This window comes from Alternaria alternata (assembly GCF_001642055.1).
Source record: "Alternaria alternata strain SRC1lrK2f unplaced genomic scaffold CC77scaffold_27, whole genome shotgun sequence".
Classification (NCBI taxonomy): domain Eukaryota; kingdom Fungi; phylum Ascomycota; class Dothideomycetes; order Pleosporales; family Pleosporaceae; genus Alternaria; species Alternaria alternata.
The window spans coordinates 330,119-343,733 of record NW_017306216.1 but is presented as its reverse complement, the minus strand read 5'-3'; the positions used below and the strand labels follow the sequence as shown (position 1 = coordinate 343,733).

The window sequence follows — 13,615 nt, the reverse complement described above, 5'->3', positions numbered from 1 at the left end:
AACGCCGACGTCCGTCTTGGAGTTGTCTAGCTACACCGAAGAAGCCGACATTCCACCATCGCACTGCGGACTGCAGGAAACTGGACATGACTTCAGGTTCTGCGGCGCCAGACGACTTCGCTGTCTCCGACCTAGCCACACTGTCTACCCATGCTGTGCGTGCCAATCTCTTCGAAACATGTCTTGGGAACATCGTAGCCCCCCTTCCTGGAAGATGACGATGCCTCGCTCGCAGACGATCAGAGCACGCTCGCCGAACGATATGATATGACCTCGCTCACCTCCAAGGCCAGCCTGAACTCGCCCGCGAACCAGTTCATCGCTGAATTTCTGCACTCTCGCGTCGACATGAGATACTCAGTATCAAGCCACCCGTCATCGCCTCAAGCTCGAGCAACACTCCGTCGCATCCATACCCATACCCTCACTACTTCTCAAAGTCCTACCGAGCTCCCGAGCACGTGCTCGATTATAATTGCTATATGAGGCTCGCGCGCATGTGGGAGGTTCGGCGGTACCTGCCGCGCGTTTCCCGAAGTAAGCCCTTAGTCATGCACTTAGTTGCCCAACCGATCTTGCTGAGCCTCAAGACCTTATGCGTCCCATGGTATCTATCGCGGCGGCCAACGCCCCCTATTTGTTAGAACCCAGGCCGATTCACACATATCGTCGCAATATTTGTGTTCACACATGTAATAGAGAGAAGGTCTTTGGGAACATATGTACGGGTCACTGCCACGCGAGAATGCGATAAGAAATCGGATAGGGGGGCTTTGAGGCTACTCCGACTCCGCAAGAGGGTGATCTAGGATCATGTCAGTAGCGCATACATTGCGACGCCGCAAGATCTCACCGCTGTTGTGTTCTTCCATCAAGGTAAATTTACGTACGTTGCACCTTTGACTTCGATTAGTATGCAATATAAATCCCGGTCGGCCAGAATCGCTAGCAAGTGACCGCTTCATACTTGTGAAGAAGAACCTGCCCGTGCGCATCATCGAGCGTTGTGTATATATATGCGTTGATCTCATCGTAGTGTAGGTACCTCGACGATATACCATTGAAGACTCAAGTACAAACCGCAGCGTCCTTACTAACTAGCCATGAAACTCGTTACCTCGATTCTCCTAGCCTTTGCCGTTTCTGCCCAGGCTTCCTGGTGCAATGATGGATGGGGTTTGCCCGCAAACACTGGGTGTCCCGACTCCTATGTAAGTAATATGATGACTAGCAGGAAAGCGTCTTACTGACTGTTCGTAGCCCCACTCCTTCTGCGTAAGTTCATAGGTTATCAAACAGAAAAAGATTCAAGTCGTAATACCCAGACAGTGCGGAGACGGTGACGACGCTAGATTCCCTCATGAGAGAACTTGCGCACAGCCCGTGAGGAATGGACTGTACGTCCAGGATAGCTGTAGCGGCGGTGTAAGTCTCAAACGCAGCTATCGAAAGAAACAAATGGCTAACAGCTATGTGATTAGTTTATCAAATGTGTTCGTATCCTAGAACTCGATCTATCTGTCATATACTAATACGCATAGTGCTAATTACCCCACTACCATGCAACACTATAGATCTGCGTTTACAAAGTTCAATAGACTGTTCTACTTGTGCATCCTAAAATTCCTGTCGCGACGGCTCTCGATCTTCGTGTCTCATGAACCTGAACTGATTTCACGAACATTGTAACCGCTAGAATCGCTATCGTGCAGGCTGGGTCGACTAAAACTTTCGCATTAAATGTTTTTTGTGCAGCTGACGACGAGAGCAAGATGCGGTCGGCTCACGACAAATCACAGCGCCACGAGTACGACGTTTCGTTAGCTCACATCCACTTATCAGGCAACCAACACGAGCATGTAAGTAAGCGTCGTCAACGATGCCGCTAATTGCAACTACTTGATAGATGCTCTTTGTGTCTCCATACTCTTGGCCTTCGGTGCGGCTGCCCTATCATAGCGCCGCCTAAACGAACGCATCCATCGGCAAGCTATGTAGTCACGACACTAGGAGCTTGGAGAACCCGGAAATCACTATCAGCGCAACAGGTCTAGTATCAACTGCACCTGCCTTCTACAACCACTCAAAGCAGGGTGATGATCTTTGAATCTGGGTAGTGAGACGCGGTCAGCGACTTATCTTGGCCAAACATATTCAGACTCTCACGCTCGCTATCCTTGCTCGACGGTTCGATGATTCTGTACACCGAGAGTGCTCCCACTCTCACGTAGGTCGATTCAGCGACGTTCACCGGTATGATCGCAATGCCATTATGCGGAGTAACCATGACCACTTCACAAGATTCGAAGACGTCGAAATCGAAGAACACGCGACCGTCTGCGACCCTGTTATTCGTCATGCGAATCTTACAAACCATTCCTCTTTCCCATGGCTGCGTCGCTACGTCGAACAGGGCAGTGATCCGTGCCCTGATCTTCGCAAATCCATCCATTATCTCCCCGAGTGGGTTGACGCCCTTGGGCGTGACATCGCAGTCTAGCAGTTCTGCACACATCCCCATGCCAGGATCACACAAGAGAAGTGCGTATGTCACGGCTCCCTCCACTGATGCGAAGGACCAGGTTGGAGCCCGCCAAGTTATAGTTCTTTGAGGCTTTTTTCGGGAGCCCGCATGAATGTCCCGGTCGGGCTGTTCCAGGCGCCAAAGCAAACCTTGCAAGAACCAGCTTTTCCATACACCAGCAAGGCAGATATCTCCTGTGAGCTTTTGTAGCGCTGAGATCACACCAGACAGTGCGGGAAGCTTGTCAGATAGGAAGGACATGTTGCAGGATGTGTATTCCTCGATGAAGTGGAACCATGAAGTTTCTTTGTCCCAATGTCGTTGCCCGGTGGATTGACTAAACCGTGGTGGGTTTTTCAAGTGCTTGAGCCCACGGGCGATATCGTCCATAGAGTTTTCTCTATCGGCTGAATCTTTGGATCTGTCTTCTCTGGACCTTCCCTCCGAGCATTCCCAGATCATCATGTAGCTTCCAAATTGTATGGTGCGAGGCGCTAGTACACCTTCTTGTAGGGCCCAGACTCGGCTCAGAAGAGGCTCTTCCTATCCTGCGTCAGTTTCTGGGGTTCAGTGCGAGTAGCTCAAGGAGTTGTTTATACCTGTCGCAGAGTGATTCTTTCATCAATCATCGACTTCAGAATATCAGTATCCAGTGACGGCCGGATGTCGTAGGAAAAATACAAGTCAAACGAGCCTTCCTCATCTGCGAACGAGACGACACGACGTTCTACGACCTTGCGCGCATGTAGGAAGCCCTCACTACAGTGACTCGCACGCGTAGCACGAAGGGTCAAGTACGCATTATTGTATACATCAGCCATTCGAGAAGCCTCTCTTTCCCAGTCAGCATTGTCGTCTTGAAGGATGCACAGACAGTCTACCCAGAGGTAGCGAATGCCTAAATATCTAGTAACAAATATCGCATCTCGAAGAGTTCGAGGAAGTTGGGTGTATCTGATCCCTCTATCTTCTTTATGCTTCCCCAGGTTCGTAGAGGTCGTTGTGTATGGCAGCGCTTTTCCCCAGCAATAGCTCAATGCGATGTACTGGCCTTTGCTATCTGGACTATTTTCGACAAGCTTGAGTGTTTTTTCTGTGAGCAGGGCACGTGAATCACCCGTGACACCTTCGAAGGCAGTCCCTTCCGGTAGCGACTGAAGGTCTAAGAGGCGTGTGGGTAGCTGAGCATCGCTTCTTGTTGACCGTCGGCAGTTCAGGTGGTGGCTGTTGCAATCTTTGACCCATGTCGCCATCATGCCAAGCACGTAGGGATGCAATGCGTCCTCGATGATCTCGTGTCTGTCGAAGCACTCTGCTATAGAACTATCTGCATATTACTTATCAACTACAGCTCACTTAGATAGATCACACCAACGTACCTGGAGTTGTTCCGTACGAAAATCTCTCACTCAGACACTCTTCTGGCTCCATGTCGCCCAAATACACAACCAGGGTAAACCAGTGCGGGCAAGACCGAACCCTAACCTCTAGCCATAAGCTTCTCATGTCACCGACCTTGTAATTGGTATGATAATTGTGGCTGCTGCTCAGATGGCTGAAGATGCATCGGCAGAGTGCGCATCTGCTGGCACCATCCTGTAACCCAGCAAGACTGTCATGCCATTTGACGAACGCATCCTTTTTTTCACCGGCCTCAGTCTGGAACCACTGAAACTCATCGTATACGGATCTGTCGCGCCGAACAAGCCTCAAGATTTTGCGGATCGGCAAGGACTGACATGTATCACAGAGAGTCATCTTCGCAGTGAGAGTCGTGCGAGATGCTGTGACGAGCGTGGTACGAACAAGCTTGACGAGAGCACGTGGAGGGATGTGCCCCTCAACATATCAGCACGACTGATAGGCGAAGGTCAGCTTTATCCTACAAGCTAAGGCGAAAGCTGCATCGCAACCAGTCATTTTCATAAACTCGATGCGTCGCAAGAGTGCTGCAGAACGAACGACAAGGTGATGGCACGAACATCGAGACATGAGGTAGTGGTGAATTCGCAATCAAGGCACACGCGCCAAAAAAACGCTTGGTCGACATTGCGGTTGACAGTCATGGCGTGGATTTCAGTGTTGGTGGGAGATGCGAGTGCGGGTGCGGGGCAAGGGACTCACGACCCACGCTGAACAGACTACCAGCTGCGATTCATCAGGCACTACCGCCTGCATCAAAAGCAGTCGCAGTCGTGACTCTCGCTGCTGTTTGCGTCGCAACCATTCTCCATGCGATACAAGACGCGTCCCTTGTGCAAGACTTCGGTAGCCTCCCGGTATCGCTCTGTCTCCAGAGTTTCCCGCCAGATACGGCGAACGACTTGCGCAACGCCGGACTGACTCCGTCAGCGACATTTCATGTGGTCACCAATACCTCTGGGCTGTCGTCACAACATCGCCAGACGGGTTGCAGCTGAGCATGACAAACATCGTCAACCGCGAGCACGCTGCAATGAACCGCAATTCGGTGCTCTTCGCCTGCTACCTGCATCTCTGATTCCCTACATATATGTCCGGTTGGGGCGCTGGTCTTTCGCCAGCAGTACTGTTGGACAATCAGCAATGGTGTTACGATGGGAATGCGGTCGGCATAGGAGCTAATTCAGGGGCACAGCTGAAAGCCTCTGAATTTTGGCGCCCCACGATGCGCACGCTATATTGGCCCAAGCCCATCGAGCCGACTCGAACACTAGCCTATCGCCCAGTACGAATGGGTGCGTAAAGCTCGAGGCTGATCATCGCTTCGGGCTAGACCGCAAAGGCCTAACCCCATCGAGAGGACACTATCGATAATTGCCGGTACACGTGTGTGTCGGCGTCCGCCATGCAAGCCACAAATGCTGTACGAGGCTGATGGGAAATGACTTCTTCTAGCCAAGTCAGAATCATGTGCATACCGTAGCTTCGATTTGGCCTGCGCTTTCAACACGCTTTGACTACATGCTGTCATTCCTCAGCGCAGGCATCGTTGTCCTAGTCGTCTATGTCAGTGTAGTCGCTCTGCCGTCGCTGTCCCCGCATTTACAGACCAACATTTTTGCATTGTCAGCCTCATCTCAGCTGGACAAAATGCGCTTTCAACCGCCATGGCGTACGCATCACGAATTTAGCAATGTTCGTTGCCAGTACCGACAACATAGACCCGCAGCCACCACTCGGGCATGGCGAGGCTATCTCGCATCCAAGCCAGCACAAAGAGAGGGAAGAAGGTATATAAGTTCCACCACCACCGTATGAAAGAGAATGCAAACAGCCTGTCCTTTGTATCTGTGAACATCCCGGGTTCCTATATCCAGAATGCGTTACTCTTTAGCCGCCTCCAGCCTTCTTGGCCTTGCCGCTGCCCTTCCTCAAAGAATAAACATTGACGCTGCCTTGGCTGTTCCTACGCCCTCGATCCTGGGTCCCAACATTGAGGCTACGAAGCCTGCGGAGACGACTTACAACCCCGTTGCTGCTGCTTCTGCTGTTGCCGCTGTCGTTGAGAGCGAGGGTGTTATCGAGAAGCGTGATAGTCTCACGGTGGGGAAGCGTGATGCTTGTGATACACAACCTCTTGGGTAAGAAACTTATGAAAAAATGGACGGCATTCATCTGACTTTTCCAAAGCAATGGCCCTACTATCTCACCTGACACTGCCGCGGCATTCTCCTCGGCTGCTGAGTTGAGTGAGATCGCTCAAAATGCCGGAACTCCGTCTGGTTACCAGCAGTCTTTCGTAGACAAGAGCGGAAGCTCCCAGCAGATCGGCTACTTGACCTACAAGACTTACCCGACTTACGACGTCCAGGGCTGCGCTGATGCCTGCGACAGCGAGAAGTACTGCCTTGGCTTCAACATCTACTTTGAACGCGACCCGTCGCTCGAGCCTGGACCTAATTGCCCTAACCCCCCTTCCACCAACAACATCAAGTGCTCTCTCTATGGATATCCTGTCGCCGCCAAGGCGGCCACCAATACGGGTCAGTGGCGTCAAGACTTCCAAGTCGTGATCGCTGGTAGCAACGGCTATTCGAAAACCAACAAAGGTCTGCCAAGCGTGAAGGACTTCAAGGCCCCGACAAGTCTACCAGCCGCCATCAATGCACCGCTTGACAATGGTTATGATACCTACAATGGCATGCGCCTTTTCAACGATAATCCATTCGACCCTTCGCTATGTGCTGCTGCATGCGAAGCCCAAACGGAATACGATATGGCACATCCCGACTCCGATGGCACTTACAAGCCTTGCAACTTCTTCACCACCTATATCCTCACTCAGAACGGCGTCCCTCTTGGCACTTACTGCGCCTTCTACACACGCTCCTGGGACCCTAGCTACGCCGTCAACACTGGCTACTACGCTGGCGACGATGAGTACAAGGTAATCAACGCTGGCTCGTACGAAATCACTAGTCCCAACCTTTCGCCTTCGCCCTCTCCATCGCCTTCGCCCTCTCCATCGCCTTCGCCTTCTCCGTCGCCATCGCCTTCCCCATCGCCATCTGCTGTCGATATCACCCCAACCCCAACCCCGACTCCCACGCCTACGCCGACTCCCACTCCTACCCCCGCTCCGACGCCGTTGAATACTTGCGGAGGCATCAGCCCCAGAAAAAGTGCCACGATACCTCAACGAACCATCCGCATGGGCAGCGGCGCCAACTTCGAGCGTTCTCTCTGCAACAGCTTCTGTCGCAGCCTGGGCACCTGTCGTAGCTACGGACTCTCCGGTCCAAACTGCGAACTGTATCCTCTTCCTGTCGCGCAGGTGGCATGGCTTAGCGATGCTGATGGCGCGGCAACAAGTGTTTCGTATACGTTTTATGATATTGGGTGTGCGTAAAGCGATAGAGAGGATTATCAACCATTTTGGCCTCGAATGCTATAGCGTAGCCTCGCGTGATTTAGATTCTATCATCGGATTTTCTTCTGCATAGCTCTTTTGCACATGAGCTACCTTCGAGCGATCATATTGTCTTCTTTCAGATTCTACCTTCAACGCGTGTTCTGCCTCTTCACGTTGGCGTAGGCTCTACATTTCCACTTTTAGCTCCTTGGCCTCTTCATCTCTTCCATATCTGTTCTCTTACGTTTCTTACCTCGTCTTTGTTATTACATTACTTATGTAACACACTTAATTCAACGGGTATTACAAAACTGTCCAACGCACTGATTTCCTCATTTCGTCCAAGCAAGCAAATAGGGGAGAATGAACATTTGAAGTGCTCCAACGTCTTCTTCTTTGTAATTAATGTCGCTTATAACTATTAAGGGATAGGAATACAGATCTCGTTATAGACAAGCTCAGTAGTCGTTATAGAGGGATCTTAGTTCGTGCTGAAGAGCTTTCAGATTTAGGGGTGTTGTAAGCGCCTCACAACACTACTGTACAGCAGCGTCTGTCGCCGTAGAGCTAAAAGCCCGTTTGGGGTGAAACAACGCCCGCACTACCTATCACTTAGCGTCTGGAAGCGCAGCATATTCGCTATACCCTGAACCTCCTTTTGTGTTTATTTGCGGTCCACGTCGTACTCATACAGAGTGAGTCGCACTGTTAAAAAGATGAGAAGGAGGCTGCCTATCATGTATTAGCAAACCGTCACTGATCTGCGTTTTGTTGTAGTGTAGTAGCTTACGTTATTGAGAGCGATCTCAATGGCAGCAAAAAGGGGCTTGAGAATGTCATCACGGTCACGAAAGCGATAGCGACCGCTTGGCACTAGGTATGCCTTCTGGGCTAAAAGTGACACAAGCTTGGCGCCACAAGCTATGTGAATCCTGTTCGACGGAGCTAGAGTCAAGCGCCAGTCTCAAAGTCCGACCTGAGCAATCGTATCGTTCTCGGTGCAGGAGCAGCCGAGACAAGGCAGGAAGGCTGCTGGGACTCCACTTCACTGCAAGCAAGGCAGATGGCGCTATGACTCACTGAAGACCGCAAGCACTTTGCAAAATCTTTCGACTGAGCGCGAGACTGTCTCGACAGGAACCGTGCCGCAGTGGCGCGTTTTGTTTGACAGTGAGCAGCTTACGCTTCTCATGGTGGATCTAACGATAGGGTATCGTGCTCGGTATTGCTACTTGCAGATCATGAGAAGATCAAATAGCATAAACCATATACCCTATACTCAACTCCTTTCCAATTCATTCCCATCTGTCATACCTTCACTTCTATAGGGGCAGAGACATCGATCTCCGCTTTTGTGTCGACTTGCCAGCCATGTCCTTTGTATCGTGCAGGCATTTATGACTACACCACCTCTTATCCATCATACTCAACCTGTCCCAAGCCTTGACCACTACCTCGTCAGCGTGTGCCTTCACATCCACTTCTGCCTCATCTTTCCCCTCGACTAGACGCTCCTTGAACTCCACCAACTTCTCGTTGCAATCTTCATTGAAGGCGGCGATATGATCCTCCTTGAGCATAGCAAAATCAAGTCTCGTGTCATCAAGGTGTTCCTCGAACTCAACGCTAGCTGAGTTATGAAGCTCGGAGACTTGCTCGTAGGCTTCATCGAGGGCATCAGTCAAGAATTTTTGAAGGTGGGTCTTGGTAGCAGTGCTTATAACAGTCCTGATGACTGCCGCCGGCGTGGGTTTCTTGTTTAAAGTTCGACGGTGTTGTGCGAGCGTGTCCGCGCTCTGGCTGGACCGTGGTGTCGGCGATAAAGAAGGCGACGGTGAGGGGTCAGCAAGCATGCCTGGAAGAAAGTCTTGCAGAATGCTGGGAAGTTGTTCGCGCAGCATGTCCGGAAGCACTTTCTGGACAGCGGATGTGACAATGTCTTGGAAAATATCCACTTGCACGGTGGCGGTGGACGAAGGTGTGGACTTTGAGCTAGGTGACGATGGGGAAGAGGCGCGTTCTGTTGGCGATGGCACGCATGTGGGATCTTGGAGGAGGCGCTTCGGTGGAGGAGAGTCGGGTGTCAAGCTAGTGCGAGCTAGACGATGCGCGTCAGCAATATATTGGTGCTGTGTCCGACTAGAAGACTTACTTTGTCTCGAGCGCTTGTTTGACACTTGCGCATACGAAGGCGGGGCGTCATATATCGCGTCTTCGAAAGGAGGGGCTCCAGCTACCGCGTCCTCAATTGAAGGTACAGCTTTGGACGTCCAGTCTCCAGTGGGACGATGAGGTCCAGATTTGGCACCCTGAATAGAGCTGAGGATTGACCAGTCTGCCTGCTGATACAAACGGGCGAATTGCGGAATGACCGGAACTCCAGTGAGTTGCCGGGAGGTTTCGACAGCACTTCGAAGCCTAGCAAGGTTTTTCTTCCCAAGCCAATTTGTGTCGAACACAATGCGCACATCTGTCGCCCTGGCCAATGTTGAGAGCTTGTGGAAACTAGTTTCAAGGTTGGACATCCCATTGCCAAAACTGTGAGGGCACCATACAGAACAGGGTGTTTTGAGTGTCAGCGACAGCGTTCGCAGCCGGGGTTGCCCATGCCGTGCGATGTCGTGCAACGACCCATCTGGGAGGGAAATATCAACATCTCCAAGTGAGGTCTTGCCAGGCATAAGATTGTCACCTTCGTAGCGAAGGGTAAAGAGTTGCTTGTCGTCGAAGCCATGAATTGAATAAGAATGTTCGAGCGACACCACGAACTGCGCGTCCGAATGCAGAATCTTTAGAGAACACGGCCACAGCACAGATACATCATTTGCAGAATATGCCAATGCGGCCACGCCTTCCTTGCGAACGAGACTAAGGACCATTGTTCATTAGTTCCCTCTACAGTAGACGTTTACTTAACACTACATGACCCTTTTGCAACGAAGCAGGCGATATGCAGCGGCAAAAGAAACCCTCCCACCCGGGCTTTCGCGTCGGTCGCAAAGAGCAGCCCTAACTCTGTCGCAGCAACACCCGCCAGATCGTGGACCACTAAGCCCGCCTTTCCCGCACTGCCTGTGCCTTGCTTGAGTATCGCCCCGAAGATACGCGCACCGAAAACGCGTAGATCGCGAATTCGACCCGACGTGTCAGAGGCCTTGCTGTGAGGATGGCGTACTGGAGCAAGGCGCCAGGCAGTAAGAGAGGGGCGGTTCAGCGGCTGACGGCCGGCGGCTGGAGGCGGTCGCGTGCGCGTGCGCGTGCGCGTATGCGTACAAGATGGTGGAATTTGTGTGACAGGTAGAGATACGAGCGGAGGTCGAAGTTGTGGAGATGGAGACGGATGGATGGAGATGGAGGTGGAAGGGAGGAGGTTGGTGTTCAGCGCTGGGTGGGCCGGCCTTCTAGCCCCGGTTTACGCGGCCTGGGCGCTTGGCGTTGCGCTATGCCTTGTACATCATGCTTCGCGAAATGGTGCGCATCTCGAACAACACGAGTAAAGCACGATCTAAGATTGCGAGCCGCATTACGATTCGTTCAGAGAGCAAAGAGCTTCTCTTCATATCTGCAAAAAGAGAGTATCTCAGATCAGAGGAATTACAAGCTGTGCTAACAAGCCTAACCAATATGACAAGAACGTTGGGGTCCGAATATCTCCTCGAAGGGTATCGCGTTACTTTATCGCGACTGAATGGAACTTGGCATAGGAGATAAGCGAGCTCGCAGCAGTTACTTGGAACACCAGCGTACTACCACAATCCTAAGCATACGCCTTATGTAGAGAAATGTCCTTCAACACCCACACCGAAAACGATCTTCGGATTCCGCCACAAGAACACATCGATATTGATTATAGTCGCGTTGATTGTTGTTGCGGCAATCGTGAGCGGGAGCGTTGGGCGCAGTATAGCGATTGAAGACTCAGTATCGAAGAACGAGCAAGCCGCACAGCCATCTGCGCCAGCAACGCCCACGATATCAGCGATGCCTACAAATGCAGTAGCGCTCACAAACTCAATTCTAGCTAGTAGCTTTACCCTAGCAGTATGCATTCTTTTAACTGCAGCCTCTATCATCTCTATTAGCATAAGCTTTCCTCTATTATCACTTGTATAGGATAATAAGAGATAACCCTAGTCCTGAAAAAAGGGATTATAAGAGTAGATGAATGAATAGAAGGTAGCTAAGGCGGGTACAGTACAGCATTACCGCATTGTGACTTGTTCACACATCAGGAAATGTATGCCCGCGTTGTTCGGCCATTTGTCCTTGTAAGTGCGGTGCAACTTTCAAAATCTTGATTCTATGTTCCTCGAGCTGTTGTAGCACAGACACACCTTGTGTCCTAAGTCGATGCACAGCTTCGTTTCAAACGCGCTACTGGAGAAACAATGCACAGTACAATCACGACCAAGATGCATGGCAAGACATTTCAGACCAGGACTGTATTTGTTTAAACACGGTGTTGAACTGTGTCATCTACAAAGGTAACAAACACAAGTCCATCGCCTTAACTACCACTTCCATTCATGTCGCCTTTCCAATCTCCGCTGTCAAAGATGTTGGCGCTGTGCCACAAGCGCAGTGCCCGCTTTAGTAGTCGCTGCATCAAGGCTTCTGTTAGCTAACGGTTCTCTAGGTGTAAAGGAGTTCCGTTGGGTGCAAACTTACCAGCCAATACCCCTGTTGTTCTGGGGCTTGCATGCGATACCGGCAGGGCAGTACCAGTTGCAAGGTCCTCCGCTGATGTTGACCTGGCACCATCCCCAGCAGAGGTGCTTGTCGGCGCGTTCAGCCAGCTTGGTGGTAAAGGACATCTCAGTGTCAAAGGTTGCGGGATCGTAGGTCACGGAATCGATGGGCTCCGCCTCAACGGGCGCGGCGAGAGTGAAGCTCACAGAGCTAATGAGGAGAAGAAGGGCGGTCTTGGAGTACATCATGATGGATGAGAGAGTAGTGATAGCAAGATGGGTAAATCGAAGTTGGAAGTGGTGGAGTAGATGTTGGCAAGTAGATGGAAGATTGTTGCGTTTGTGGATGAGGATGTCTCTGTTTGCGCTGGCATCCACCCATATTTATACACAAAGACCGGTACATTCATCAGATCTCAAGACGACAGAGCATGGCATCTTTCACGTAAGAGGCTTTGGTCATACCCGGTGATCAAGACGAGCCTCTGTCTGTGATGCTCCTCAAGCTGCATAAGGAGATCCTTTTCGCGAGCGCGAGGCTGCATTCCTTGCTACGTTGCTGCCATCTTCGTATACGGCAATGCATGTGAGTCGACCTTTGATTGCTGTGATACTGCAGACGGGACAGCGAGACAACCTATCGATTGCTCCTGATCCAATTCGGCATCCCCGAGATCGACGATCACGACTAGTATACACAGGTCACAGGTTTGGTCACAGTATAGGCAGCCCATTGGCAGTGTTGGTGGCTTTCTGAATTTGTTGTTATTGGTGACGCGCTGTTTCCTTGGTGTTGAGAAATATATTGAGGCTGTTGGTCGGTTGCCGATTGTGCAGCCTCGCGGACATCGCGGGATGTAGTAGGCGGGCGCAGCCGCTAGCGTACGTCGTGGTCTTTTGGCCGTTGCTTAGTGGGTCAGTCGACTCAGCCGGATCAAGGCACACTACGTTGGTGAAGGAGACCAATCAAAGACAACGGCGTGCTACAATAAATCGGCAGTGTAATAATATCGCTCACGCAGCTACAGCGATGATGGTTCAGATCGTCGGAAACAGGAATTCATCGTTGTTCACCTCGTATTTAGCCGAAAAGTTAAGCTAATACTCAACCCGCCTTGGTTCACATGACCTTGAGAGATTCAAATTCTTTTCATTCACCTAGAGTAATGCCATCAGCTCTGCTCAGCTCCCTTTAAGATGATGTATAATGCAGCTGTGCATTTCAGACCTCTTCAAAATCGTTCGGTACTTACAGGGATACGACTCTCCTGAAGCTTAGGCAGAGCTTGGCGATCTTTCCATAGCCACGGGACGTGATCCAAGATCCCGTTGCCGGGATAGTTTGATGAAGGTGCCACTTATGGCAAGACGCATGTTGCTCCTAGATTGTAGGATTATTGTAGGATTCCTACGGAACTTGCCGTATGCTCTCGACTTCCACCGGCAATAACAACAGTGATATCAGCCAATGCAGTGTGTCGGGAGAACACTGAATTAGCGGGGGGTAAAAATACCGGCAGTAACATCGAGACGCTGTAGGAATCATGTCCTGCTTCGTCCCGCCCTCGA

The 13,615-nt window shown here is 51.1% G+C and overlaps 4 protein-coding genes across 4 annotated transcripts; 1 reads left to right on the top strand and 3 right to left on the bottom strand.

Annotated features, from left to right (window-relative positions):
- Nucleotides 1-2,083: 2,083 nt before the first annotated feature.
- CC77DRAFT_1066426 (HET-domain-containing protein) lies at nucleotides 2,084-3,955 on the bottom strand (the record flags this gene model as incomplete). Its single annotated transcript, XM_018528901.1, has 3 exons — nucleotides 2,084-3,067; nucleotides 3,124-3,851; nucleotides 3,904-3,955. The coding sequence occupies 3 exons, from the start codon at nucleotides 3,953-3,955 to the stop codon at nucleotides 2,084-2,086; spliced, it is 1,764 nt and encodes a 587-aa protein (XP_018380623.1).
- Nucleotides 3,956-5,824: 1,869 nt separating this feature from the next.
- Nucleotides 5,825-6,926, top strand: CC77DRAFT_903036 (hypothetical protein; the record flags this gene model as incomplete). The annotated part of the gene is made up of 2 exons (XM_018533599.1): nucleotides 5,825-6,087; nucleotides 6,137-6,926. Coding segments are annotated over 2 exons (1,053 nt in total), but the record flags the coding sequence as incomplete, so codon positions are not given.
- A 1,754-nt stretch (nucleotides 6,927-8,680) lies between these two features.
- On the bottom strand, nucleotides 8,681-10,237 carry CC77DRAFT_947341 (hypothetical protein; the record flags this gene model as incomplete). The annotated part of the gene is made up of 2 exons (XM_018535135.1): nucleotides 8,681-9,456; nucleotides 9,511-10,237. The coding sequence occupies 2 exons, from the start codon at nucleotides 10,235-10,237 to the stop codon at nucleotides 8,681-8,683; spliced, it is 1,503 nt and encodes a 500-aa protein (XP_018380621.1).
- A 1,711-nt stretch (nucleotides 10,238-11,948) lies between these two features.
- CC77DRAFT_1066423 (hypothetical protein) lies at nucleotides 11,949-12,295 on the bottom strand (the record flags this gene model as incomplete). Its single annotated transcript, XM_018528900.1, has 2 exons — nucleotides 11,949-11,958; nucleotides 12,027-12,295. 2 exons carry the CDS (start codon nucleotides 12,293-12,295, stop codon nucleotides 11,949-11,951), a joined length of 279 nt encoding a protein of 92 aa, XP_018380620.1.
- Nucleotides 12,296-13,615: the final 1,320 nt, after the last annotated feature.